The 27,527-nt window shown below is 34.0% G+C and overlaps 1 protein-coding gene across 2 annotated transcripts in view; it reads left to right on the top strand.

Annotated features, from left to right (window-relative positions):
• SCAMP1 (secretory carrier membrane protein 1) overlaps positions 1-27,527 on the top strand; it is a 171,276-nt gene that overhangs the window by 138,520 nt on the left and 5,229 nt on the right. For both annotated transcript variants that reach the window (XM_057494069.1, XM_036914139.2), the window contains 2 exons: positions 20,178-20,279; positions 22,779-22,896. In XM_057494069.1, coding sequence (XP_057350052.1) covers positions 20,178-20,279; positions 22,779-22,896 — 220 coding nt within the window. The remainder of the gene's footprint in view (positions 1-20,177; positions 20,280-22,778; positions 22,897-27,527) is intronic.

Raw genomic sequence — 27,527 nt, 5'->3', positions numbered from 1 at the left:
GCTTGCTTTATCTCTTCAAACTGTGTTTTTTCCATTCTTGTATGCCTTGTAATTTTTACGTGATAGTTGGACATGACCTACTGGGTAAAAGGACCTGCCATAGGCCTTTACTAAGGTGTAGGGGGAGAGAAAGTGTGTTATCATAGTCCTCTGTGCTTCTGAACTGTGTACAGTGCTCTTCAGTCCCCTACTCTCCCTTAGGTGCAATGGGATGGATAGGGGTGGGTATTTCCCTTTCCTGGTATCAGTCAGGCTCTAAGCTTTGATTTTCTGTATTCACCTGTCTATCTCTCCAGTTTTGGGGTAGTGTTTGCCTTGTGACCTCACTTCTCTTTTGGATTTAAAAAGAGTTGATGATTTTTTAGCTTGTTAAGCTTTTTACTTGTTTTTAGGATGGATTGCCAATGCCCAAGTTTCTTACAGATGTATTTTTTAAAAACAATCTGTCTTTAAGCAATAGACAGTATTTTTTTGTCTTGTTTCTTATAACATACTTAATATCCATGGGAATATTACTCCTTTTATATTGGAATATTTTGCTCATTGAAATTAGAAATTAAATATAATTGAACTATAACACCATTTAAAAATCTTGAAAAACATATTATAATAGAGTACAAACCAGAAAGTCAATTAAATTTTTTCTATAAAAGGATGTTCATGTTTGATTTTAAGTGTAAAAACATATCCAAAGCTTGGGAATTGATATTAGTTCATTTTTATGCTGTTTAAATTAAATAGTCTTTCAAGTTAGGATGATTCTTTTTCATCCTATTCCTAGAACTAGAAAAAGAATTTTTCTATTTTGTTACCAAAATGAGTCTCACATTAAGCTCATCCAAAGGAAAGATATATTCTTCCTATACCTGAAAGAGGAGCCTATTGTTTATAGTATAGTGCTTTAGTGTCTATAAATCATGTTAGGATCTGATGTTGTTTAATACAATAGGAAGTGCCTAGTTGCTGAGGTTTTCACCTAGACCTTCAGACTGGCATTTTAGGGCTCCTGTGTTCCTTCTTACCTTTTTTATATCATCACAAATTTAATTTGTGAATCCAGGTACTTCAGTGATCTCCATTGAATGGGTTAATTTATTTTAGAATATTTACTCCAGTATCTGGTTTTCAATAGTTCTTAACCAGTGTAGTTAAGAATTTACTATTTATCCCAAAGTTCTGTGCGAGCTGAGTGTTGGAAATGTGAAGAAAACTGGCCCATTACTTTTTATGCAGCTTTTTCATGATGCTTTTCCTAAGTGTGATGTGAGGACCCTTGGGGTTCTCCTTTCAGTGAGCTTAGGGTTCTCCCTTTCTTACTGTTTAGAAGCTGTTTTTCCTTAATTTTCAACCAAAATAACATATCATATAATAGACGGAGTGCAGAAGCTGGTATGAAAATCCATAAAGAATATAGCAGTGCTAGGGATTTAAAAACTGAAACTAATACCTCCTTCCCTCTGCACTTGAAAGAATGTATATCTGCTATAGTTGAGAAGAATGTTGGATAAAAATCAATGTGGTCAAATTGGCTGATGGTGTTGTTCAGGTCTTCTGTATCAATACTAGTTTTTTGACAAGTTGTTTTGTCAGTTCCTGAGAGTGTTATGTTGAAATTACCAACTTTAATTCTGGATTTTTCTGTGTTTCTTTTAGTTCTGTCAGTTTTTACTGCTAGGCGGGTGTATATTTATGGTATGTCTTCCTTATGCTTTGACTTCATTATCATTATGTAATGCCTGTCTTTATCCTGGTAATAATCCTTTTTTCTGTAATCTATTTTATCTGACGTTATTACAACCACTCCAGCCTTTTCTTAGTTCATGTTTGCATATTATGTATTTTTCTGTTCCTTTGTTTTATTTTATTTTATTTTTTTTTGGATTAGTGTTTTTTATTTTCTTCAGATAAATACCTAGAAGTGGAATTGCTGGGTTGCATGGTAGTTCTCTTTTAATTTTTTGAGGAAAGTCCATACTGTTTTCCAGAGCAGCTGCAACAATTTACATTCCCATCAAGTGTACACAAGTATTTGTTCTCTTTTCTCCACATCCTCACAAACACTTGTTATTTCTTGTCTTTCTGATAGTGGCCATTCTAACTGGTGTGAGGTGATATCTCATTGTGGTTTTTGATTTGCATATCCCTGATGATTAAGCAATATGTACCATCTTTTCATGTGCTTGTTGGTCATCTGTATTTCTTCTTGGCAAAAATGGCTTTTCAGGTCTTCTGTCTATTTTTTTGTTTGTTTAGTTCATTCAGTTTTTTCTTTTCTTTTTTTTTTTATCTTTAATATACAATCACATGAGCAACATTGTGGTTACTAGATTCCCCCCATTATCAAGTTCCCACCACATACCCCATTACAGTCACTGTCAATCAGCATAGTAAGATGCTATAGAGTCACTACTTGTCTTCTCTGTGCTATACTGCCTTCCCTGTGCCCCAGCTTATGTTATACGTGCTAATCATAGTGCCCCTTATTCCCCTTATCCCTCCCTACCCACCCATCCTCCCCAGTCCCTTTCCCTTTGATAACTGTTAGTCCATTCTTGGGTTCTGGGAGTCTGCTGCTGTTTTGTTCCTTCAGTTTTTTGCTTTGTTCTTATGCGCCACAGATGAATGAAATCATTTGATACTTGTCTTTCTCTGACTGGCTTATTTCACTGAGCATAATACCCTCTAGCTCCATCCATGTTGTTGCAAATGGTAGGATTTGTTTTCTTCTTATGTCTGAATAGTATTCCATTGTGTATATGTACCACATCTTCTTTATCCATTCATCTACTGATGGACACTTAGGTTGCTTCCATGTCTTGGCTATGGTAAATAGTGCTGCGATAAACATAGGGGTGCATATGTCTTTTTGAATCTGAGATCTTGTTTCCTTTGGGTAAATTCCTAGGAGTGGAATTCCTGGGTCAAATGGTATTTCTATTTTGAGTTTTTCGAGGAACCTCCATACTGCTTTCCACAATGGTTGAACTAGTTTACATTCCCACCATTCTCTGCATCCTCGTCAGCTTTTGTTGTTGCTTGTCTTTTGGATGGCAGCCATCCCAACTGGTGTGAGGTGATACCTCATTGTGGTTTTAATTTGCATTTCTCTGATGATTAGCAATATGGAGCATCTTTTCATGTGCCTGTTGGCCGTCTGAATTTCTTCTTTGGAGAAGTGTCTGTTCAGATCCTGTGCCCATTTTTTATTGGATTATTTGCTTTTTGTTTGTTGAGGTACGTGAGCTCTTTATATATTTTGGATGTCAACCCTTTATTGGATATGTCATTTTATGAATATATTCTCCCATACTGTAGGATGTCTTTTTGTTCTACTGATGGTGTCCTTTGCTTTTTAGTTTGATATAGTCCCACTTGTTCATTTTTGCTTTTGTTTCCCTTGCCTGGGGAGATATGTTCACGAAAAAGTTGCTCATATCTATATTCAAGAGTCTTTTGCCTTCTAAGAGTTTTGTGGTTTCATGACTTACATTTAGGTCTTTGATCCATTTCAATTTTACTTTTGCGTATGGAGTTAGACAGTCATCCTGTTTCATTCTCTTGCATGTAGCTGTCTAGTTTTGCCAACACTGGCTGTTTAAGAGGATGTCATTTCCCCATTATATATCCATGGCTCCTTTATCATATATTAATTGACCATATATGCTTGGTTTAATATCTGGACTCTCTATTCTGTTCCACTGCTCTATGGGTCTGTTCTTGTGCCAGTACCAAATTGTCTTGATTATTGTGACTTTGTAGTAGAGCTTGAAGTTGGGAAGCAAGATCCCCCCTGCTTTATTCTTCCTTCTCAGGATTGCTTTGGCTATTCAGGGTTTGTGATTCCATATGAATTTTAGAGCTATTTGTTCCAGTTTGTTGAAGAATGCTGTTGGTATTTTGATACGGATTGCACTGAATCTGTAGATTGCTTTAGGCAGGATGGCCATTTTGACAATATTAATTCTTCCTACACAAGAATATGAGATGAATTTCCATTTATTAGTGTCCTCTTTAATTTCTCTTAAGAGTGTCTTGTAGTTTTCAGGGTATAGGTCTTTCACTTCCTTGGTTAGATTTATTCCTAGGTATTTTACTCTTTTTGATGCAGTTGTGAGTGGTATTGTTTTCCTGATTTATCTTTCTGCTAGTTCATTGTTAGTGTATAGGAAAGCAACAGATTTCTGTGTATTAATTTTGTATCCTTCAACTTTGCTGAATTCCGATATTAGTTCTAGTAGTTTTGGAGTGGATTATTTAGGGTTTTTATGTACAATATCATGTCATCTGCAAACAGGGACAGTTTAACTTCTTCCTTGCCAATCCGGATGCCTTTTGTTTCTCTGTGTTGTCTGACTGTTATGGCTAGGACCTCCAGTACTATGTTGAATAAAAGTGGGGAGAGTGGGCATCCTTGTCTTGTTCCTGATCTTAGAGGAAAAGCTTTCGGCTTTTCACTGTTAAGTATGATGTTGGCTGTGGGTTTGTCTTATATGGCCTTTATTATGTTGAGGTACTTGCCCTCTATACCCATTTTGTTGAGAGTTTTTATCATGAATGGATGTTGAGTTTTGTCAAATGCTTTTTCAGCATCTATGGAGGTGCATCCTGGGGATGAATCCCACTTGGTCATGGTATATGATCATCCTGATGTGTTTTTGAATTTGGTTTGCTAATATTTTGTTGAGTATTTTTGCATGTATGTTCATCAGGGATTCTGGTGTGTAGTTTTCTTTTTTAGTGGTGTCTTTGCCTGGTTTTGGTGTTCCTTTACTTTTAACCTTTTAATGTTTTTATATTTAAAGTGGCTTCTTTGGTAGGCAAAGTATAATTGCATCTTGCTTTTGCACTTTATATTTGCCTTCGTCAATGCTGTTTCTTCAGTTTTCCTTTTTTTTATAGGTATACATATTTCTGTCTCATATCATAATTGTTTTGCCAGAAGATGACTTTCCTTTACTATTACTTTTAGTCTGGGTATGCTAAAACTAGTAATCAGTTCTCTGTTTTTGTCAGAAAGTTTTATTTTTTTGTTCATTTTAAAAGATATTTTCTCTGGATTCATAGTTTTTTTTTTCTTTCAGTACTTTAAAGAAATCACTTTGCTGTGTTCTGGCTTGCAAATGTTCTGATGAGAAGTCTGGTATAATTCTTACATTTGGTTCTATATTTAATGTCTTTTCTCTTGTTGCCCTCAATATTTTTTCTTTATTTCTCATTTTGGGCGATTTGAAAGTGTTTTGGTACATATCCTTAGTGTTTCTTAAACTATTTTTATTTTTATTTAGAGAAGTTTTAAAGGACTTCAGGTTTTCTTTTCACTACCTGTAAATGTTTCTTTTAACATTTCCTCGTTATTTCTTTCAATAAGCTATTATTTTTCTGAATTTTTTATTGAAGTATATATGATATACAATGTTACATTGGTTTCAAGTATTCAACATAGTGATTTGACAGTTATATACCTTTATTAAATGATCACCCCCACTAGTGTAGCTAGAGTCTGTCAGTATAGAAAGACCTTACAGAACACTATATTCTCTGTGCTGCACTTTCATACCCATGACTAATTTATATTGTGATTGAGATTTTGTACTTCTTTATTCCCTTCACCTATGTCATAAGCCCCCAACCCCACCTTCATGGTAACCACTAGTCACTTCTCAGTGTCTGTGAGTCTACTGCTGCTTTGTTTCATTTTGTCTTCAGATTCCATATATAAGTAAAATCACATGGTATTTGTCTTTCTTTGCATGGCTTATTTCACTTAGAATTATACCTGCTAGGTCCATCCATTGTTATTGCAAATGGCAGGATTTCTTTCTTTTTTATGACTGAATAATACTCCATTGTATATATGTACCACATCTTCTTTATCTGTCCATCTATTAATGGACACTTCGATTCCATACCTTGGCTATTATAAATAATGTTGCAATAAACATAAGAGTGCATGTGTCTTTTCAAAACAGAGTTTTTGTTTTCTCTTGGTAGATTTCTAGAAGTAGAGTTACTGGGTCATATGGTATTTCTATTTTTAGTTTTTTGGGAACTTCCATACTACTTTCCATAGTGGCTGTACCAACTTACATTCCTATCAACAGTGTAGGAGGGTTCACATTTCTCTCATTTGCTCACCAATACTTTTTATTTCTTGTCTTTTGAATGGTGGCCATTCTGGCTGGGGTGATGTGATATCTCATTGTGGTTTTGATTTGTGTTTCCCTGATGATTAGTTATGTGAAGCATATTTTTGTGTGCCTTTTGGCCATCTGTATATCCTCTTCGGAAAATTATCTATTCAGGTTCTTTGCCCATTTTTTAATCAGGGTATTTTTTTATTTTTTGTGTTGAGTTGTATGAGTTCTTTATATATTTTGGATGTTAATCCCTTATTGAGAATATCATTTATGAATATATTCTCCTATACTGTGGGTTACCTTTTTGTTTTGTTGATGGTTTCCTTTGCTGTTCAGAAGCTTTTTAGTTTGACGTAGTCCCACTTTTTTTTTTTTTTGCTTGTTTATTTTTGTTTGTTTTTGTTTATTTTTGCTTGTTTCCCTTGCTTAGGGAGACAGGTACAGAAAAAATTACTCATGCTTACATTCACAATATTGTGTCTATGTTTTCTTCTAAGAGTTTTATGATTTCATGTCTTTATTTAGGTCTTTAATCCATTTCAAGTTTGCTTTTGTGTATGGTATTAGAGAGTGATCCAGTTTCATTCTCTTGCATGTAGCTGTTGAGTTTCCCCAGCACCATTTATTGAAGAGACTGTCTTTTCCCAATTGTATATTCATGTCTCCTTTGTCATATATCAATTGACCATAGATGTGTGGGTTTATATCTGGGTTCTCAATTCTGTTCCATTGATCTATGGGCTTGTTCTTGTGCCAGTACCATACTGTTTTGATTCCTGCAGCTTTGTAGTAGAGCTTGAAGTCAGGGAGGGTGATACTCCTAGCTCTGTTCTTGTTTCTCAAGATTTGTTTGGCTATTTGGGGTCTTTTTGTGGTTCCATATAAATTTTAGGATTATTTGCTCTAATTCATTGAAAATTCCATTGGAATTTTGATAAGGATCGCATTGAATGTGTAATTGCTTCGGGCAGGATGGTTGTTCTGGTAGTATTAATTCTTCCTATCCATGAACAGATGATAGATTTCCATTTATTTGTGTATTCAGTTTCTTTCATCAGTGTTTATAGCTTTCAGAGTACAGGTATTTCACCTCCTTGGTTAGATTTATTCCTAGGTATTTCATTCTTTTTGATGTAATTGTAAATGGAATTGTTTTCTTGAGTTCTTTCTTTGCTCGTTTGTTGTAAGTATATAGGAATGCAATGGATTTCTGTACATTGATTTTGTATCCTGAAACGTAATTGAATGCAGTCATTCTAATAGTTTTTTGGTGGAGTCTTTAGAGTTTTCTATCTATAGCATCATGTCATCTACAAACAGTGACAGTTTTACTTCCTCCTTACCAACTTGTGGGTGCCTTTTATCTCTCTTGTCTGATTGTTGTGGCTAGGACTTCCAGTACTATGTTGAATAAAAGTGGTAAGAATGGGCATCCTTATCTTGTTCCTGATCTTAGAGGAAAGGCTGTCATCTTCTTGTCATTAAATATGATGTTGGCTGTGGGTTTGTCATATATATCCTTTATTATGTTGAGGTATGTTCCCTCTGTACCAATTTTGTTAAGAGATTTTTTTTATCATGAATGGATGTTCAATTTTGTCAAAGGCTTTCTCAGACCATTTGAGATGATCATGTGGTTTTTATCCTTGTTGTTAATGTGATGTATCACGTTGATTGATTTGTGGATATTGTACTATCCTTGCATCCATGGAATTAATTCCACTTGGTCTTGATGGATGATCTTTTTGATGTATTTTTAAATTTGGTTTGCTAATATTTTGTTGAGGATTTTTGCATCTGTGTTCATCAGGGATATTGGTCTTTAATTTTATTTTTTTGTGGTTTCTTTCTTTGGTTTTGGTATTAGAGTGATGCTGGGCTCACAGAGTAATAGTTTAAGAAGGATGGGTATTATCTTTCTTAAAATGCTTGGTAGAACTCGGCTGCAAAGCCATCTGGATTGGGCTTTTGTTTTTTGGGAGTTTTAAAATTACCAGTTTGATTTAATTGCTGGTAATTGGTGTGTTCCAATTTTCTGTTTCTTCCTGAGTCTATCTTGGAAGGTTTTGTTTTTCTAGGAAGTTTTCCATTTTTTCTAGGTTGTCCAATTTATTGGCATATAATTTTTCATGGAATTCTCTTATAATTCTTTGTATTTCTGTCATGTCAGTTGTAACTTCTTTTTTGTTTCTTAATTTTCTCCCTCTTTTGTCTTTATAAGTCTTTTTAGAAGTTTGTCTATTTATCTTGAAGAACCAGCTTTTGGTTTCACTGATTTTTTTTCTATGGTTTTATTCTATTTTATATATTTCTGCTCTAATCTTTATTATGTCCCTCCTTCTAATTTTGGGCTTTGCTCTTCTTTTTCTAGTTCCTGTAGGTATAGGGGTAGATTGTTTATTTAGTATTGTTTTTTGAGTTAGACCTGTAGTTCTATGAACTTTCCTTTCAGAACCACTTTTGCTGCATCCCACATATTTTGAGCTGTTATGTTTCTGTTTTCATTTGTCACTGTGTGTTGGTTGATTTCCTCATTGATCTATTTCTTAATCCATTGATTATTTAGAAGCATGTTGTTTATCCTCCACATATTTGTGTTATTTTTGGTTTTCTTCATGTAATTGATTTCTAGTTTCATTTCTATTGGGGTCTGAAAAGATGCTTGATAGAATTTCATTCTTTTTTACTTTATTGAGGCTCTTTTTGTGTCCTAATCTATTCTAGAGAATGTTTCATGTGCACTTGAGAAAAATGTGTATCCTGTACTCCTTTTTTTTAGAATGATCTGTATATATGTGTTAATAAGTCCATCAGGTCTGTGTCATTCAGCACCTCTGTTTCCATATTTTCTGTCTGGATGATCTATTCATTGATGTAAGTGAAGTGTTAAAATAACTGTTTTGCTGTCAATTTCTCCCTATAGGGATGTTTGTATTTGCTTTATGTATTTAGGTGCTCCCATATTGGGTGCATAGATGTTTACAATTGTTATGTCCCCTTGTTGGACTGATCCCTATATCATTATGTGATATCCTTTTTTGTCTCTTGTTACTTTCTTTGTCTTGAAGTCTATTTTGTCTGACATAAGTACTGCTACTCCTGCTTTATTCTCCCTTATATTTGCATGAAATATCTTTTTCCATCCCTTCACTTTCAGTCTATGTATGTCTCTAGGTCTGAAATGAGTCTCTTTCAGCATATAGATGGATCTCGTTTCTCTATCCATTCTGCCACCCTGTGTTTTTTGATTGGTGTATTTACTCCAGTTACTTTTAAGGTAATTATTGATTAATTATTGGTAGGTATGTGTTATTTCCATTTTATTAATTGTGTTCTGATTGTTTTTGTAGTTCCTCTCTGTTCATTTCTTCTTCTCATGATTTGATGGGGTTTCTTTAGTGTTATTCTTGGTTTCCTTTTTATTTTTTTGTATATCTATTATAGACTTCGTGGTTGTAATTATTATAAGGTTGATAGTAGTTTCCTAAATATGTAAGTCTATGTTAAGTTAATGGTTGCTTGATTTTGAACACATTCTAAAAGTACTCTTTTTTTATTATTGTTCCCTCTCCACACTTTATGTGTAAGATGTCATAATCTATCTCCTTGGTGTGACCCTTGAGTAATTTTGTGTGTAGTTTGACTTAACTACTCTTGTTTTTAAGTTCGTACTTGCTTTGTTAGTAATTGGTTTATTACTTTTACTGTAGTCTTATTTTCACTGATAAGAATGTTTAGGCTTAAGAACATTTCTGTCTGAAGAATTCCCTTTAGAACATATCAAGTGAGCTTGGTTTAGTGATGATAAATTATTTTAACCTTCATTTATCTGGGAAACTTTTAATCTTTCATTCAATTCTGAAAAATAACCCTGCCGGGTAGAGAATTCTTAGTTGTAGGTTCTTCCTTTTCAGTACTTTGAATATTTCATCCTACTTCCTTCTGTCCTGAAAGTTGCTGCTGAAAAATCTGTTGTTAGCCTTATGCAATTTCCCTTACAGCTGTTAGCCTCTCTTTTATTGCTTTTAAAAGTATCTTTTTATCTTTAAACTTTGCCATTTTAATTACTATGTCTTGGTGTTGTCTTCCCAGGGTTCATTTTGTTAGGGGCTCTCTGTGCTTCCAGGACCTGTATGTCTATTTCCTTGCCCAGAATGAGGGAGATTTCATCTCAGTTGCTTCAAATAGACTTTTTGCTCCTTGTTTATCTCTTCTCATTCTGAGACCTATGTTATGCGAATATTGTTACATTTGGAGTTGTCACACAGCTCTATTAGCACCATCTCATTTTTAGAAATTCTTTTTCCTCTGTTCCTCTGTTGCTCTGTAGTTCTGCATCTTCCATTTACACTGATTTGCTCCTTCACTTCCAGAAGTCTGCTATTCATTCCATCAATTCTAGTTTTCATTTCAGTTATCATATTCTTCAGCTCTGAGTGGCTCTTTTTCATTATTTCTATCTCTTTGTTGAAGTTCACTGAGATCATCAATTCTTTTCTCCAGTTCAGTGAGCATCTTTATGACCATTTCTTTGAATTCTTCCTTAAGAGGATTTCCAATCTCTGTTTCAGTTAGCCCCTTTTCTGGTGTTTTATCTTGTTCTTTGTTTGGAACATATTCCTCTACTTCCTCATTTTCTCTGGGTTTCAGTGTTTCCCCTTTGTATTAGATAGACCAACTGTGCCTCCTGGTCTTGAAAGTAATGGCTTTATGAAGTGGGCATACTGTCATGCCCAGAAGCTCAAGACTCTTTGCTCACCAGTGCCTGGTTCTCTTTTGCAGCTGACTTGCTGTTAGTTGACTCTGGGTGGTGCCTCCCTTTCTGCCTGTCTACTAGCAATGGCTGATACCCACTGCTCACCTCTGTGTGCCCTTTGATGTGAGGGTTTCTGCTGGGATTCATTGTGGGTGGGGCCTCCTCTGTCTACTGTCAGCAATGGCTGACTGCTTTTGGGACAAGTGTATTGGGTAGTATAGGCATGCTGTGGGGCACTGGGGCTGAACCAAAGGGACAGGTGGAGAGTTTAGAGCTGGTTCCCACTAGCATTTGGCCAGTTGAACTGTGGGAGGGCCAGGAGAGAGCCAGGAAAGTGTAGTCTGCCTTCTGCCTGCCACTCAGCAAAGTGGGACTGCTGCTGGGCTGTGTACTGGTCAGGGAAGGTATACAGGGTAGTGCCGCTGCAGGGCTGAGCTGCTGGTGAGGGCGATGGAGAGGTTCAGAGCCAGCTCCTGCAAGCCCTGAGCAGCTGGGCTGAGGGAGGGTTGGGGAGGCATTGTTCGCCTATCCTTTCTTCTCCAGAGAGAGCGCCCTCTGACCCCATCTCTTCTGGCACACTCCCTGTTGCTGGTAAATCTTTCAAACTGCCATCTCTGTGTTGGGTCTCATTTGTCTATTCTCTACAAGTGAAAAGACTCTTGGCCCCAAAGAGTGTTTCAGGTCTCCCTGTGTCCAACCCCATTAATGACCAAAGCCTAATGCAGTGTGGACTTGTATTTCCAGAGCAGATCTCCAGGGCGAGGTGTGATGGACTCCTGAGTATTCATTCCCTCTCCGCTCTGTTCCTCTCTCTACCACTTGTGGGCTGGGTTGTGGGAAAGAAAGAAACTATTCTTTTAAAGGCAAACCATTTGTGAAGATATTTTATTGTGCTACCTGGCATAATTTGCACTTCAGAGTAAATCAGTACTGTCAAATATCCCCCTCCTTAAAGACTAGCTGAGATGCAGAAGGAGGTGTTAGCTTCTGAATTTTAAATTCCATCGCAGTGGTAAAATATTTAAGGTTTGCAGTAAATACAGAAATAATGTAAATTGCATGAGACAAATATTTTAGTACTATCTTTTGATGAGTTAGTTCTCAATTCTTTGTGTATTCTCTTAGTTATTTTGCACACACCTGATGCTAAAAAGAAATACACATTAACAGAGTAGTATTGTGCCTAGAATAGCAAAAGTAGGTATGTAAAAAACATATATGGTGTAGGTAGAAGTAGTTAAGGTGTAGAACAGAGCAGTAAGATACATACGTGTATTTACCTATGTATGTATAAGTAAATGTAAGTAATGTGTCCATCAACATGTAAGTTAGAATAAAATAAGTAAATATATTTGTCAGTATGCATATGTATGTACACTATTATGGCAATAAATATAAATGATCTTAAGATTATTCCCTTATCCATTAGTGTGCTCATCAGCTACTAGCCAAATGAGAACAAGGTCTGAGTTTAGTTTTTGAAACAGTTAGCAAACAAGAAGCAACTGAATATATATTGTATATGGCAAGAAGATGATGCAAGGAAAGATTTCTGTGTATTTTTTTTCTTCAAGTCACAATCTAAGATGCACAGGAAGATGACTTAAGCCAGTAGAATATAGAGGATCATAACCCTTATAGTAAGAAATTCAAGGTGAATTGATATTGGTGATAAAGTTTTTAGTTAATTTATTATGGGTAATATTTCATGAGATGTATTATTTTTTCCTCTAGCATTTTACTTTAAGAAGCAATACATACTTACTAACTTGATCTACAGTATGAAGTTAAGATAGTTAACTTATAATTTAAGTATATGTGAACACTTAAGGGAAGAGTTTAGGGGAAAAAGGGTGTTTCAAACTGGATGATTAGTAAGGATGATAGGACTATAAAGTGAGAGTATTAATATTAAACTGTTCTTTGTGACAAAAGACAAAGGCATGAGAAACAGCTTTCTGGTGGAATATATTCATAATGCATCAAAACTCAACCTATGTTTATTGTTCAGTATATTCTATTGAGAGATGTGTCTTGGCATATTTGTAGAAAAAAAAATGTTCACAAGTTACCTGTTTCATAAGAGCATGGCCTTGCTCAGGTATGCTGGAAGTAGTTTAATTGTGACCTAATATCTCACTTTTTCCTTTTAGTTAATTTTGTTGTTCAAAGGTAATTTGAAAATGGTTGGCCAGTCTGACTTCAGTTCTAATTATGAATGGCAGTTCAATTATTAAGAGTTTAGTCACTCAAGAAAATCTTTGACTAAGTAAAAGTTGCAGTCCTTGTTTTCATATTAGTTTCAAAATATTATTTTGCCTGTTGTATCTGCCTTCTTTTTAATAGGGAATATTTTAAAGAACCTAAATTATTACAAATAAAAAGAAAATTTATTCTCCCTTTATATAAAAAACACTCTATTAAGCACTTGAGGTTAATTTAATTTAGGTAGTGGTATCCTTTTATCGATAATTAGCTTTGTTGACAAAGGGAATTGAACTAATATCTTAGAGCATTTTATCACATGGTTAAAAACATTACAGATACACAGACCAGTCTCAGCATTTGTTACCAGCTCTCTATTGGATTATTTACCCTCTCTAAATCCATTTATTCATCAGTAAAATGGAGTCATTGTTAGTGCCTATCCCATGTGGAGTGTTCTAAGTATTAAATGGGTAATGCATGTGTTTGCTGTGGTCACTGTCACGTATGTTCAGCAAATGTTAGCTCTTATAAAACATAGTGAAGTGTAGAGCTTGAAGCCTGTCTAGGTTTAAAATTGTCCAAGTTTAAAATTCATTACATGTGAACTTTTCATCATGCCCCTCTGTATTGGGCAGATAAACAGACTCTTTCATCCCAGTCCTATGTCTTTTCATTTAGACTAGTCTAGTGAGAGGTACTTAACAGTTTTCATGTCCCAGATTCCATTATAAATCTAAAATGTTTTGAGTACTCCTCCTAAGAAAAAAATATATATGCAAAATATTATGCACAATTTGAGTGGATTTCATGGTGCTGCATTTTAAAGCCTATCTATAAAACACCTGTTCTTGCATAAAGAATTGGTTTCAGAACAAAATAATTAGAGGGAAAATGGGGCTGGTTTAGTCTTGCATCCCAAAGTAACCAAGACAAGGACAGCAGCTGTACTTCATAGGTTCCTTTTTATTTTAATGCCTTTATACCATCAAGAATTTCATGTATTACTTGGTTCTGCTGGTAGAAAGAAGTTATCACCCATGTCCCAGAAAATTTCAAGATCTTAATGGAAGCCAGGTATCACTTCTGTAAGCAGAATATTAATTCTGTGAACAAAACAGTTTTAGTCCAGTACTGTACTAGTATAATGTAACAAGTTACATTTATTGATTCGCTACTATATGTCTTTACATCCCCTGCTAAACACTTTACATGTTACTATTTCATCCACATAAAAGTACATTCCTCTATTATTCCCATTTTGCTAATAGAAAATCTCACATTTAGGCTCATATTTTTGACTGAAATTACACAACTTTAAGTGGGAGAGTCTGGATTCAAACTTGTTTGTCTTTAGAGTTCCATGCTCTTAACTACACTCTGAATTACCAAAGGTAAAACGTTTAGTATTTTACTTAAGTTGTACCCCCTAATCATGGTTAATTGAAAACTTCTGCTAGCTCTTTTGAAATAATGAAATACCTGGTCTTCCCTCCTTCCCCAAACTGTAGTTGTAATTAATATCTCTGATACTGATATGTAATGTGAAATAAACTTTGTAAGATCATACATGTCTATTTTCTAAAATTTATTATGACAATTTAGGGAAGAACTTTTTATTAAAAGTGCTTTAACTTCACAGTATATATTTGAAGACATTAAACCAAAAACGACTGCCTTACTTGAGATTCAGTTTTCCAATAGACTGATCTGGAAGAGCCAAGATGGCACGTAGTAGGAAACACTTATTATTTATTTATTCAGATAAGAAATAGATTGCATAGGTGGATTTATTACAAAGAAATATTCACAATACCATAAATACTTGTTAACTGAGGCAGATTACATTTAAAGCTGCTTAAATCAATTGATAGTGTTTTTCTAACTATACTTCTACTCTTTCTTTGGCTTAAAAAGGCTATGTGCAAGCTGGGTTATTTAAACAGTCTGTTTCCTAGTCTCTTCCTGTATGTAAGACCCACCACTTTTGGTTCTGGATGCCAATACAAGTCCTTCTGTACCCCCTATGGAGGATTTTTTCCTGGACCTTTTGTGATTCTCCCTTGGGTACAGCCTTCCACCTGGGGGTCTCTGGCACTTTCAGAGCTCTTCAGCCTTACGTGGCTCTTCCCTTAAGCATCTCAAATGAACTTGATCTTCATGTGATGACTGTATTGCACACGATTGTTAATTTACACTTTACAGAGTTTTCCACCATTTGGTATGTGGGTAATTTTATATTTAACATGCTTTTTAAGCACTGTGACTAGCTCAGTTTTTTGCATTTAAATCCTTAATACATTTTAGGCTTTGGGCAAGGAATGCAACTTCATATTGCAAAATGTTTTCACAGGGGAGTTAGAGTCACTTTTTTATATCATTTTGATGTAAAGAACTCTATTTTCAGGGACTGCTTATATAGTTGAAAACCAAGCAACCTTTTTAAAATTTGTGTTTGACTAATTTTGCATTTGTAACAATTTGGACAGACCAGATAGAGGAAGGTTTGTGCACTCTTGGAGATAAGAGTCCAGATAATTAATAAGTGCTGGTATGTAGAGTTTGTATCTCAAAGAAATCTGAAGTGTTCTAAAATAATCATTTATATTAGCATGGTAAGTGTATAATGAAATGAATTTTACTTATTTTCTTTATAGTAGGACTGCTTAATTTTTAAAATTCTGGATCTTTTAATTTCTTAAGCAGAGGTGATTATTAGGTAGTTTCAGCTTCTAGAATATATCTGTGAGTTTGGAACTAAGTGGAAAGATTCCTCCTAAGTAACTGAAATAGCTATTGTAAAGCCTATAGACATTATCCTGTGTATTAAGCCCTTATTTAGCAGTCTGTTTCCTAGTCTCTTCCTGTATATAAGACCCACCACTTTTGGCTCTGGATGCCAATACAAGGCCTTCTGCACCCCCTACGAAGGTTTTTTTCCTGGACTTTTTGTGATTCTGGCTTGGGTACAGCCTTCCACCTGGGGGTCTCTGGCACTTTCAGAGCTGTTCAGCTTTACCTGGTTCTTCCCTTTAGCATCTCAAATGAACTTGATCTTCATGTTATGCATCAATTAAGGTGATCAATAGGGTTTTTCTGTTTTAGTTTGCAATATGGTGAATTACACTAATCAATTTCCTAATGTTAAACCAACTTTGAATTTCAGGAATGAGCTCTAGTCACTTGATAATGACACAGTATCCATGTAACAAACTGTTGGATTTGTTTGCCAAGACTCTACATACCAGCACTTATTAACTACCTGGACTCTTACCTCCAGTAAATATTACATATATATCAATCATTTTGGTATTCTAGTTTCTTAGTACTCTGATAATGAAGTAAAAATCTTAACAAGAAAAATATAATATTAAGTTATAGTCTGCATTCTCTACCAAAGAGACAGGGAAGTAGAAATGTATTTTAGAAGTATCTACTTCAAAACAGTAAAAAAAAAAATTAATTATAAAAAAGATGATTATTTATCTAGTGAGTCTGGAGGGATAAAGCACTAATGAAAGTTTTATATTATGTCATTTTTTTATCATTGGTTTGTTTTGGTGATTTTTCTTATGTTTTATGGTCAGTAAATAACAACAACCTTGATGTCATATATTACTGATAGAATTACTATAAAGGGTAGAACCATTTGATTTAAATCTGACTGCTATGGAAAACATTATTCACAAACTATTAAAATCTGCTTTTTTACACTTTGGAGAAATGGCTTGTTCTAGAGCTGAAACGGAAAATACAAGATTAGTGGAGATCAAGTGTCTATGTGAACAGATTCTAAATTCTAAAAGGCTAAAGTTGGAATAATTTGAGCAACAAAATAATGATAGTATTTAATTTTAACCTAGAGAATAAAATACACTTGGGTCTATACTGATATCAACAAATAATTAATAAATATGCTGAAGGAACAAATCTTCTTATGGAAGACTTCCAAATAATAAATGTGGATTCTACTCCTTCTAGGAGGAGGTGGAGCTTAATTGTTTTCTGTTTGAGTGTGGGGCACACTTAGTGACTCATCTTAAAAGCTGAAGTACATGTTTGTCAGGCAGAAAAGAGGACGGTGTTGGGCATTCTAGAGAGAATATAAGTAAAGGCATTGAGATAGCAAGACATGTTCCGCCAGTTTGTATTATGAAGAGATGTATATGCCATTATCTTATTTGGACTTCATCCTGTTGTCAGTGGTTCTCACAAACTAGAAGATAGTAAGAATTACCTAGGGAGCGTTCCTATAAAAACAGTTTTACAATATAACATAGAGGAGGTGGATCTTGAAATAAGAGACTGAGAAGCAGGCTTGATCAGGAAGTGACAGAAGTAGAAGTGAGTAATATTAAGAAAGCCAAGGTCAAGAGTGTTTAAGAAGGATCTTCAGTGTCAAATGCCATAAAAAAAAGTAAAGAGATTTGAGAAATTCAGTTCGGAAATTCATAGATTTGCTGATAACTTTGAAGTACCTCTGGAGGAGTATGTGAGGAGAAGCAAAGTTAAAGTGAGTTGAGAAGCGAAGAGAAGAAGGAGGAGGGGGAAATCAGTGGTAGAACACTCCTTCAAAACTGTAGTTTTTGATGCAAAGGAGGGAGATAGAGGATGTTGAAGTGTAGCAGAGGAGACAAGGATAAAGGAGGGCTATTTGAAGATGAAAACGATTTGAATATGTTTATACATTGAAGGGAAGAAACCTAGTGGAAGAGGTGAAGACAGGTTCGAGACAGGTTAGGGGAGAGGATAAGTAACTGCTGAAGTAGTGTGCCCCAGAGGAGCTAGGATGATGGGCTAAAGATTTTTATGCAAGTGTTAGTTTTGAAAGGGAGGTATTGCCTCCTTATAGATAAGCAGCAAGGAAGGTTTTTCCTATATATATAAACTTGGAAAGTTATTGTACGGAGCAGAAAGTTGAGGAGGTTTATTTCTATGACTTCTGTTTTCCTCTCTGATGAAGGAAACAGTTTCATGCTGAGATTGAGTAAGTTGCAATGTTAAAGGCCTCGATAGGTGTCTTTGGGTTTGGAATAGTCTCGGTGATGAACATAAAATGGAAAAAACTTAGGACAGTTGAAAATCTTGGCAAACAAATCCAACAGTATGTTACATGGGTACTGTGTCATTATCAAGTGACTAGAGCTCATTCCTGGAATTCCAAGTTGGTTTAACATTAGGAAATTGATTAGTGTAATTTACCATATTGCAAACTAAAATAGAAAAACCATACTGACCATCTTAATTGATGCATAAAAACATTTGACAAAATTCAACAGTCACTTTCATGTTAAAAACACTCAGTAAACTTGGATTGAAAGAACTTTCTCAGCTTGTTAAAGGGCATCTAGGAAAAGCTGTAACTAATAGCTTTAACATCATACTTAACAGTGAGACTGACAGCTTTCTGCCTGAGTTCAAGAACAAGATAAGGATGTTCACTTTACCTCTTCTGTTCAACATTGTAGTGGTAGTTCTTTCCATTAACAGGCAAGAAAAATAAATACAAGGCATCCAGATTAGAAAAGAAGTAAAGCAGTCTTCATTTGCAGATTACTTGATTATCTATGTAGAAAATATAAATGGACAGAGATACCTTGTTAATGGTTTCGAAGATTAAATAATATTATGATGTAAATTCTCTCAAAGTGTATGTATACAGGCAATGCAATTCCAGTAAAAATTCCATTAGGTTATTTATAGAAATGGACAAGGTTTAAGAGGTATATAGAAATGTAAAAGACTAAAATAGCCAGAAACAAACAAAAAAACCCAAAAACCTTTGAAAAAGGACAAGAAATTTGGAAAGCTAACATTACCTAATTTGAAGATTTATTAGAAACTCCAATAATCATAATAGTGGGATACTGGCATAAAGGTAGACAAATAGAACAATGGGACATAATAGAATGTTTACAAATAAATCCACCCATATATAGATTACTGATTCTAAAAAAGGTACAAAGGTAATGCAGTGTGAAGAAAGGATAGTCATTTAAAAATTGCTGGAACAATTGGATATCTATATGCAAAAAACAAAACAAAAAAAACACTTTAAATCCCCATCTCATAAAAGGGACATAGACTTAAATGTAAAACTGAAAAACAGAACTTCTAGGAAAAAACAGGGATAAAAATCTTTGTATCCTTGGCTTTGGCAAAGATTTTATAGATACAATAAAACCCATATCCATAAAAGAACAAATTGATTAGTTGGAGTTCGTAAAAATGCAAAACTTCTGCTCTTTAAGATGCTCTAAAGGGAATGAAAAGATAAGCCACAGATTGGGAGAAAATCCTGCCAAGCATATATCTGGTAAATGACCTGTATATTCTAATGTTCATACAAAGACTTACACATGAATGCTCATAGCAGCTTTATTTGTAATAGTCAAAAACTAGAAACAACATAAATGTCCAACACCAGGCGAATGAATAAAAAAACTGTGATATATCTATGCAAGGGAATACTACTCAGCTATGAAAAGGAACTGTTGCTACATGCAAAACCTTGAGTGAGTCTCAGAATAATTGTGCTTAGTGAATGAAGGCAGACAAGAAAAGCATATCTACTGTATAATCCCATTTATATGAAACTCTAAAATATGAAAACTATAGTGACAGCAATGGTTGAGGAAGGAGGGATTATCCAGGTGTATAAGGAAACTTTTGGGAAATGTTCACTATTATGATTATAGAAGACTCATGGGTATATACATATGTCAAACCTTATTAAATTATATATTTTTAGTATTTGTACTTTATGTTAATTATAATTCAGTGAAGCCTTCTAACGAAAAATGAAAACAAAGTAAATTTTTTTGCCAAGATGTTCTATGGCACATTTGGAATTTGGAAAGACAAAGTGAGACTGGGATAATAATATCATCATCATCTAGTATTTGGATAAGGCACTCACACACATTGTTTTATTTTTAAGCCTCAGTTACTTGCCACTGGTATTTTTAAAAATATTTTTCTTTTAATGTTTGAGTGTGATTCTGCATGTGAATATAAAGGTATTGAAAAAAATGACATTTTTCCCTTTCTTGCCCTCCCCCTTTGTTTTTTTAAAAAAGGAGTGACAGTTCTTTCAGATTCTTTGTATTCTTCTTCGTCTATATTTGTCAGTTTGCTGTACATGTACTCCAGGCTGCAGGATTTCATAACTGGGGCAACTGGTAAGTCATTTACTTTAATTATTCTAGCTTTAATCTGGTTATCTAGTATCTTTATATAACTTTTAGCTTCCTAAAAATGCTTAACATAGAAAAGCCAGATCAACAAAAGTAAATATAAGTAATAATAGTTAAAAAATGAAATTTCAGAAATTTCTAAGGGATAAACTTTAGACAAACCACCCTATTTGAAAATTGTGTTCCCATTTTTTAAAACAGTACATTATATCTAGTTTAAGTAAGAAATATATAGTGTGCACTAAGAGAGAGAGTAGAAGGTAAAAGGGATACTCAGAAGTGGTCAGATACATAGGGGCAAGGATTTGGAAGAGAGAGAAAAGAACTTCAGAGATTTTAAGGAAAAGGGTACCTATTATATATAAAGCACTACAAATATATATTTTCATACACACACACGTGTGTACACACTTGGACACATGTCTTTGACAAATGGATTCACTGCAATGCTCATTCAGTGGGGGAGAAACTGAGATGGTTTGGATCCAGACTAAGAGGTAATGGCAGGTTTATAGTTCTTTTCCTATACTTTGGAGCGAACATTCCTTGGATGAAGTGGTAGATGGGAGAGTACACATCTCTAAAATTATCCGTCCCTCTTTTCTTTCTCTTTCAACTGAGTTGCATGCATTTAAATTCTTAAAAGCTGAAAGTATGTGTAAGGCAACTTTGCTGCACTGTGTACATAAACTACAATAAGCGTATAACCAGAGTGTACTGAGGACTTAGATTTAGTATGTTGCTACTGAGTCAGAGTAGTGACTGGTAATCAGACAACTACAGTAGCTTTTCAGATCTAATGGACATAAATACATGAAGATAATTTATATAAGTGTTTTAAATCAGTTGTAGGAAAAAGTAGCATTCTTATCATTTCAAATAATATTTAGTCTTTGACATTTGAGCCAAAGGAAATGTTTTAAATAATACACTGCTTATGTTAACAGTACGAGTTTTTAAATTATGTAATTAATGTCTTTTGCTTTTCAGCACAAACTTAGAAAAAAGTGTTAAAACTGAACATAATAGTATGTGTAGTTACTAAATAGCACAGGAGTCTGCTAGTGAGGGTACATACAGGACGACCTGTTTTAAGATAGACCTCATGTAATTCAGATTTTAAAAAATTAAACTTTATTTTGAGATAACATAGATATGTATACAATTACAAGAAATAATATAGAGAATCCCAGTTACTTTTTGCCCTGTTTTCCCCAGTGGTAACATCTTGCAAAACTGTAGTATATTATCAAAACCAGGATCTTGACATTGATACAGTCAAGATATAGAACATTTCCATCACCAGAAGCTCCCTCATGTTGCCCTTTTATAGCCACACTCATTCCCTCCTGTTCCCTCCTTAACCCCAGCAATCACTAATGTGTTTGTCATTTCTGTTATTTATCATCTCAAGAACGTTATATAAATGGAATCATACAGTATGTAGCTTTGGGCTTTTTTTACTCAGCCTAATTCTCTGGAAAATTCATCCAGGTGGTTGTGTCTGTCAGTAGTTTGTTCTCTTAGTTAATTCCTGAGTAGAATTCCATAGTATGGATGTACCACAGTTGGTTTAACCATTCACCAGTTGATGGATTCTGGATTGTTTCTAATTTGGGGCTGTTATGAATAAAGCTGCTATGAACATTTGTGAACAGGTTTTATGTAAACATTTAAGGTTTCATTTCTCTGTGATAAAATACCCAAGAGTATAAATGTTGGTTCATATGGAAGTTACATGTTTAGTATTTTTAAGGAACTAACCAACTGTTTTCCAGTATGACTGTACCATTTTACATTCCCACCAGAAATTTAGCCTCCAGAACTTCACCAGTAATTGATATTGGCATTTTTTATCTTAGTTATTTTGATAATGTGTAGTGATAGTTTACTGAGGTTTTAATTTGTATTTCCCTAATGACTCAAGATGTTGAACATCTTTTCATGTGCTTATTTGCCATCTTTATATCTTCTTGGTGAAATGTCTCATTATGTCTCCTGCTCATTTCTAATTTTTTTTCTTTTACTGTGTGTTTTGAAAGCTCTTTATATATTCTGGATGCTAACCCTTTGTTGGATATGTGATTTGCAAATATTTGCTTCCATAATTAAGCAGAACTTAAAATGAACTTTAAAAAAGTAATAATGAATTCATAGGATTAAAAAAATGTAGCATCTGATGGTACACACTTAAGGCTCTAGAATTTGGTTTGGGTTTGAATTGAGACTATGCAATTTATTAGCTGTGTGACCTTGGGTAAGTTATCTGAATATCTCTGTGACTCAGTTCCTCATCTGTAAAATAGGGATTAAAAACAGCACCTATTTTAGAGATTGTGCAAGAACTAAATAGTTAATACATATAAAGAACTTGAACATTGCCTGGATAGTAGGTGCTGCATACTTCAGTTATTATGCATTACTTTTTTAAAATGTGCATTAACTTATTTGCATAATTACACTTTTCTTTCTATTACTTCATAGTGGTTGGATTTCATCCCTTACTGGTCTCAACAAAAGCATTCCTGTTGGAATCATGATGATAATCTTAGCAGCTCTTTTCACAGCATCAGCAGTCATCTCACTAGTTATGTTTAAAAAGGTAGGTGACATTTTATTTCTGTACATTTTTATAGTAACCTGATATTCTCATTTTCCTATTTTGCTCTTAATTCAGTGTAACCTCAAGCCATTTTGTTGTTTTTACTGTGCAATTTTGTGGATTTTTACAGTTAAGTTATACATAGATAAATTTCAGAAAAATTGCCTCACGTATTTAACTTCCTGTAAAAAGGGACTATTTTTAACTCATTGCCTGAAGCATTCTTTCTTGAATCGAAGAGTCAACCTCATTCTTAAAATTTGGATTTTTAAAGTATATCCTGATTTCCTTTTTTTGAACATGAAGCATATTATCCTGAATAAAGAGAAGTAAAACTATTGTGTGGTATGCCTATTTTATTTGTAATTAAAATTTAAAGACACTAAATTATTTATCTAAGAGTATAAATTAGAAGTGGTGACAGGTTCAGGCTGTGTTATGACATGAATTTTGTTTTTAGTGATTGCCCAATTATCTTGGCTATACTTCTTCCCATAGAAATCCTGTGGCTATTCTCACAGCCTTAAAAAAAATCATTACATAATCATTGTCCTTGGAATCATTGGAAGAAATCAGTGTCCTTATTTGTTTCAAGTTTTTTTGTGTCTTGAATATATATTTTTGATACTCTCATGTGTTCAAACATGATATAGAAACCATGGTAATAACACCTATGTTTTAAAATGATACTTTTTGGTAGGTCTCACTTTAAAGAAAAATAAGTCCATAGCAACATTTTTTTCTTTATTTTTACTGTCCAGTAACTTGAAAATATGTATGAGAACTGCATAGAAATAACTGTATCTTGTATTTAAGAATACTTTACACTCTTGAAATATTTTACTTACCCTTTTTGCCTTTTATCCTTCTCAAAACTCTGAAGGCTAGGTTGTTGTTTCCCAAATGAAAGTATTAATGTGGGAATTGTGCAGCACACAATTGTGCTAGTTTGGTTGACTTTTTTACCTCATAGTTAAAGAAGCTACTGTCACCTTTTTTTACGTGTTCACTGTCTCTCAGTGCTATACAAGTCCCTAAACTTTTCTTAATCTTATATTCTTTGTCCATGAGATAAGAATTTAGATGAGATGATTTTCTGTATGATTTTATGAAGTACAATAAATGGGGATAATGTAAGCTAAAATATAATTTGAGCCAACTTTCGTATTTGTAATGGCAAGGATTTATCTTGCTTTGTTAGAAATTGAGATCCAATAAAAACACCTGATTTTTCTTTTTCACACTTACTCAAAACTAGTTAAAAAAAAGTCCTTCGTGGGTATGTAGCCATAGTTTCTAACCACTAGGGGTCAGGCTCTTCATAAATAGTTAATGCCCTCTGAAAGTTATGAGTGCACACTATTTTAGCTCTAGAATTGTACATTTTATTAGGCTATTCTGTCTCTCCAGCCCCACCTAAATATGCTGTGTGGTATGTATTTATTTCAGTTACAGTGAGTACAAATTTGAGAATTTTGTTAGCATGTAAAGTGCCCAGTGTGAGCCCTATGGTGTCATTTCTCCCATAGTGTCATTTTATAATCCAGATTTAAAATAAATTGAAATGCAAGAGTAACTGTCTCTTGTACCTCTTCACAGATAAAGGAATAGTTTAATCCTTGCCTTTCACAGATGGATTTCTTAAATTTTCTCCTAGATTATTTCTAAATGGTGTTTTTTTAAAGTCTTCTTTCTATATTGAACTATTGGAAAGAATTAAAGAATAGTTTTAGGCTAAGGAGGAGGTGTTATAAATGGGTCAAATTAACAATAAGTGAATGAGTCACAGGAAATTATATATCAAGGGAATCCAAAATTCCCCCTTCTTTTAATTGGCATAAAAACTAGAATAACTTAGTATGGAAGAGATAAAGAGTTAATACATAATTTGTATTTGAGATCTAGTTTTGAAAGATTATTTTTTCCATGAAATTAAAAAAATTGTTCATAGACTTCTGTGTCCATATTCATAAACAATTATTAATAGTGATTTTTTTGTATTTCAAAATCATTTTAGAAAAAAGTTATTTTATTTCTTTAAGAGATAAGTGTCCCTAAGTGCTTTAAAATTTTTTTATATACCAAAATATCCATTTTACCGGTACTCTTTTATTTTGTGTGGAAGTGTAGAATTTGGATATATGATCCAGAATAATGACAAATCTCATTTGTTGGTTAAATTGGTGTTTTATATTAAATGCTTTGTAAAAATATTATATATAACTGATAGTCTTCTTAGATTAAAAGTGACTCTCACTTTCTATGAAACTTTATTGTTCAAGAACAGCCTCCTCCCCCATTTTCTTTTTACTTTATTTTGAATCTATTACAGAATGCTGGTAATATACTGCTTTTCTATAGTCTCAAATAGGCATGCTGTTGCCCTCCCTGGTCATGTAGCACTGTAGTCTTTCCTGATTAGGAATTAATTTCAGATGATTATATTGCGTATTAAAATGCTGGTCCACATGCTTGTTATCTTCATCCAGGGGACACAGAGTAGGAACAATAATATTTTCTAATCCCTGTAACAACAATTGGCACTCTGAACAGGTTGTTTATCTCCTGTCCTTGGTTGGTATCTTTAGTATGTTCACTTGTTTTTTGAGTGCCTGAATTTTTATTTTGTTATTCTTTTCTGTAAATACTAGGCTAGTTATTTAGTAGATCCCAAGGTCTAGGAAACATAGCTCAGTTATTATTACAATTATCTTTACTTAGTCATCTTCAAATTGGGTATATCTCTTAGTATTTATAATGTTATCTATATGATATTTTTATCTAAATCATCTTTATATGTATTCTTTTAACAACTTCATTAAGAGATAATTCACATACCTCTTCACAGATAAATTCCTGAAATTCATCCATTTGAAGTGTATAATTCAGTGGTTTTTGGTGTATTACTGATTTTTTTTTAGATTGTGGCAAAATATATATAACAAAATTTTCCACTTTAATCATTTTTAAGTGTAGAATTCAGTGGCATTAATTATATTCACAGTGTCGTATAACTATCACCACTGTCTATTTCCAAAACTATTTCATCCCCCCAAACAGAAACTCTGCCGTCATTAAGCAATAACTGTGTTTCCCTCTGCCCCAGCCCCTGGTTACCTTTAATCTACTTTTGTCCCCTAAAATTTGCCTCTTCTAGATATTTCATATAAGTGGAATCACACATTTCCCTTTTGTGTCTGGCTTATTTCACTTAGCATAGTTTTCAAGGTTCACCCATGTTGTAGTATGTATCAGAATTTCATTCTTTTTTATGGCTAAAAAATATTCCACTGTATGTGAATACTATGTTGTGTTTATTAGTCTGTCAATAGATACTTGGTTGTTTCCACCGTTTGGCTATTGTGAATTATGGAACTGTAGATATTGCTATACAGGTATCTCTTTGAATCTTTGCTTTCAGTTCTTTTGGGTATATATAGGCATGGAATTGCTCGGTGGTCATATGGTAGGTAATTCTGTGTTTGGCTCTTTGAGAATCTACCAAACTATTTCCCTTAGTGGGTACACTGTTTACATTCCCTCCAACAATGCACAAGAGTTCCAATTTCTCCACATCCTCATCCACACTTATTTTCCACTTTTCTGATTATAGCCATCCTAGTAACTATAAAGCAGTATGTTCACTTTTAAAACAATTAACCTCTGAGGTAATTGCAAACTAAGAATTCTACTTTGTAACAGGTATAGTCTGCTAGAGCAGTATTGCACTTACTTGTTTTTTTTAAAATAATGAAGATAATTTTGGGCCATTTGTTTAATCCCTAGCAGACAAAGAAACAAATAATTACTCAGTAGCTTCTAGACAAGTTACTATGTCTTTTGGGGGGAATGAGTGGAAATTAGCTCTCCCTCTGAAGGACCTAAAGACATGGGGTATAAAACATGTAGATAAACCATACAAAAGTTAGAAGCACAGTATTTATTCCTGTAAAATGTATGAAGAATTAGAGATGCTCACAAAAGGGAGAGCCACAGCTAGTTCAGGCAGAAAGAGGACAACTGCAATTGACATAGGTCTTGAAAGGTGAGTGGGATTTCAATAGTGTGAAACTAGAGAGGTGACAGAAGTGGTATCTGACCCAGATCTACGGGCAGGAGGGCCCGTGATGGTTCCTAGGAAATGTTTCACTGGAAAAATTAGGCTTAGAAACCCATATATTTTCTTAAAACCTCAATATAAGAATAAAGAGTTCAAAAACTCATTTTCCCCCCAGCTTTTAAAAAAGTTAAAGTAATTATAGTGTGGCAGGGGTCTTATAATAAAAATATGTTTTCTTGAAAATGGTATTCTGTAAGCTTTAATGGAAACATATGTTTGGATTATTTTGTTTAAAGTACCATGGTTTCTTACTTGCCATAGCATACAAATTTTTTTGTATCTCATATACCATCAGAGTATACACTGTGGTGTTTTTGAAGATATGTTAAGGAAGCAAGATTCCTTTCTGGAGTTGTAGCTTGGCTGTAATATTTCTGCAGATATTTAAAAATGAATTTTAATTATTATTAGTGTAACACATTTAGATAATTCTCATTTGATCCTTATGAAAACTGAGAGACAGGGCAACAAATATTCTTGTTTTATGGCAAGTTAAACGTGAGGTTTTGAG

The sequence above is a fragment of the Manis pentadactyla genome, chromosome 2 (genome assembly GCF_030020395.1).
Source record: "Manis pentadactyla isolate mManPen7 chromosome 2, mManPen7.hap1, whole genome shotgun sequence".
Lineage (NCBI taxonomy): Eukaryota > Metazoa > Chordata > Mammalia > Pholidota > Manidae > Manis > Manis pentadactyla.
The sequence above is the reverse complement of the archived record's forward strand: the minus strand, read 5'-3'. Positions and strand labels throughout refer to the sequence as shown.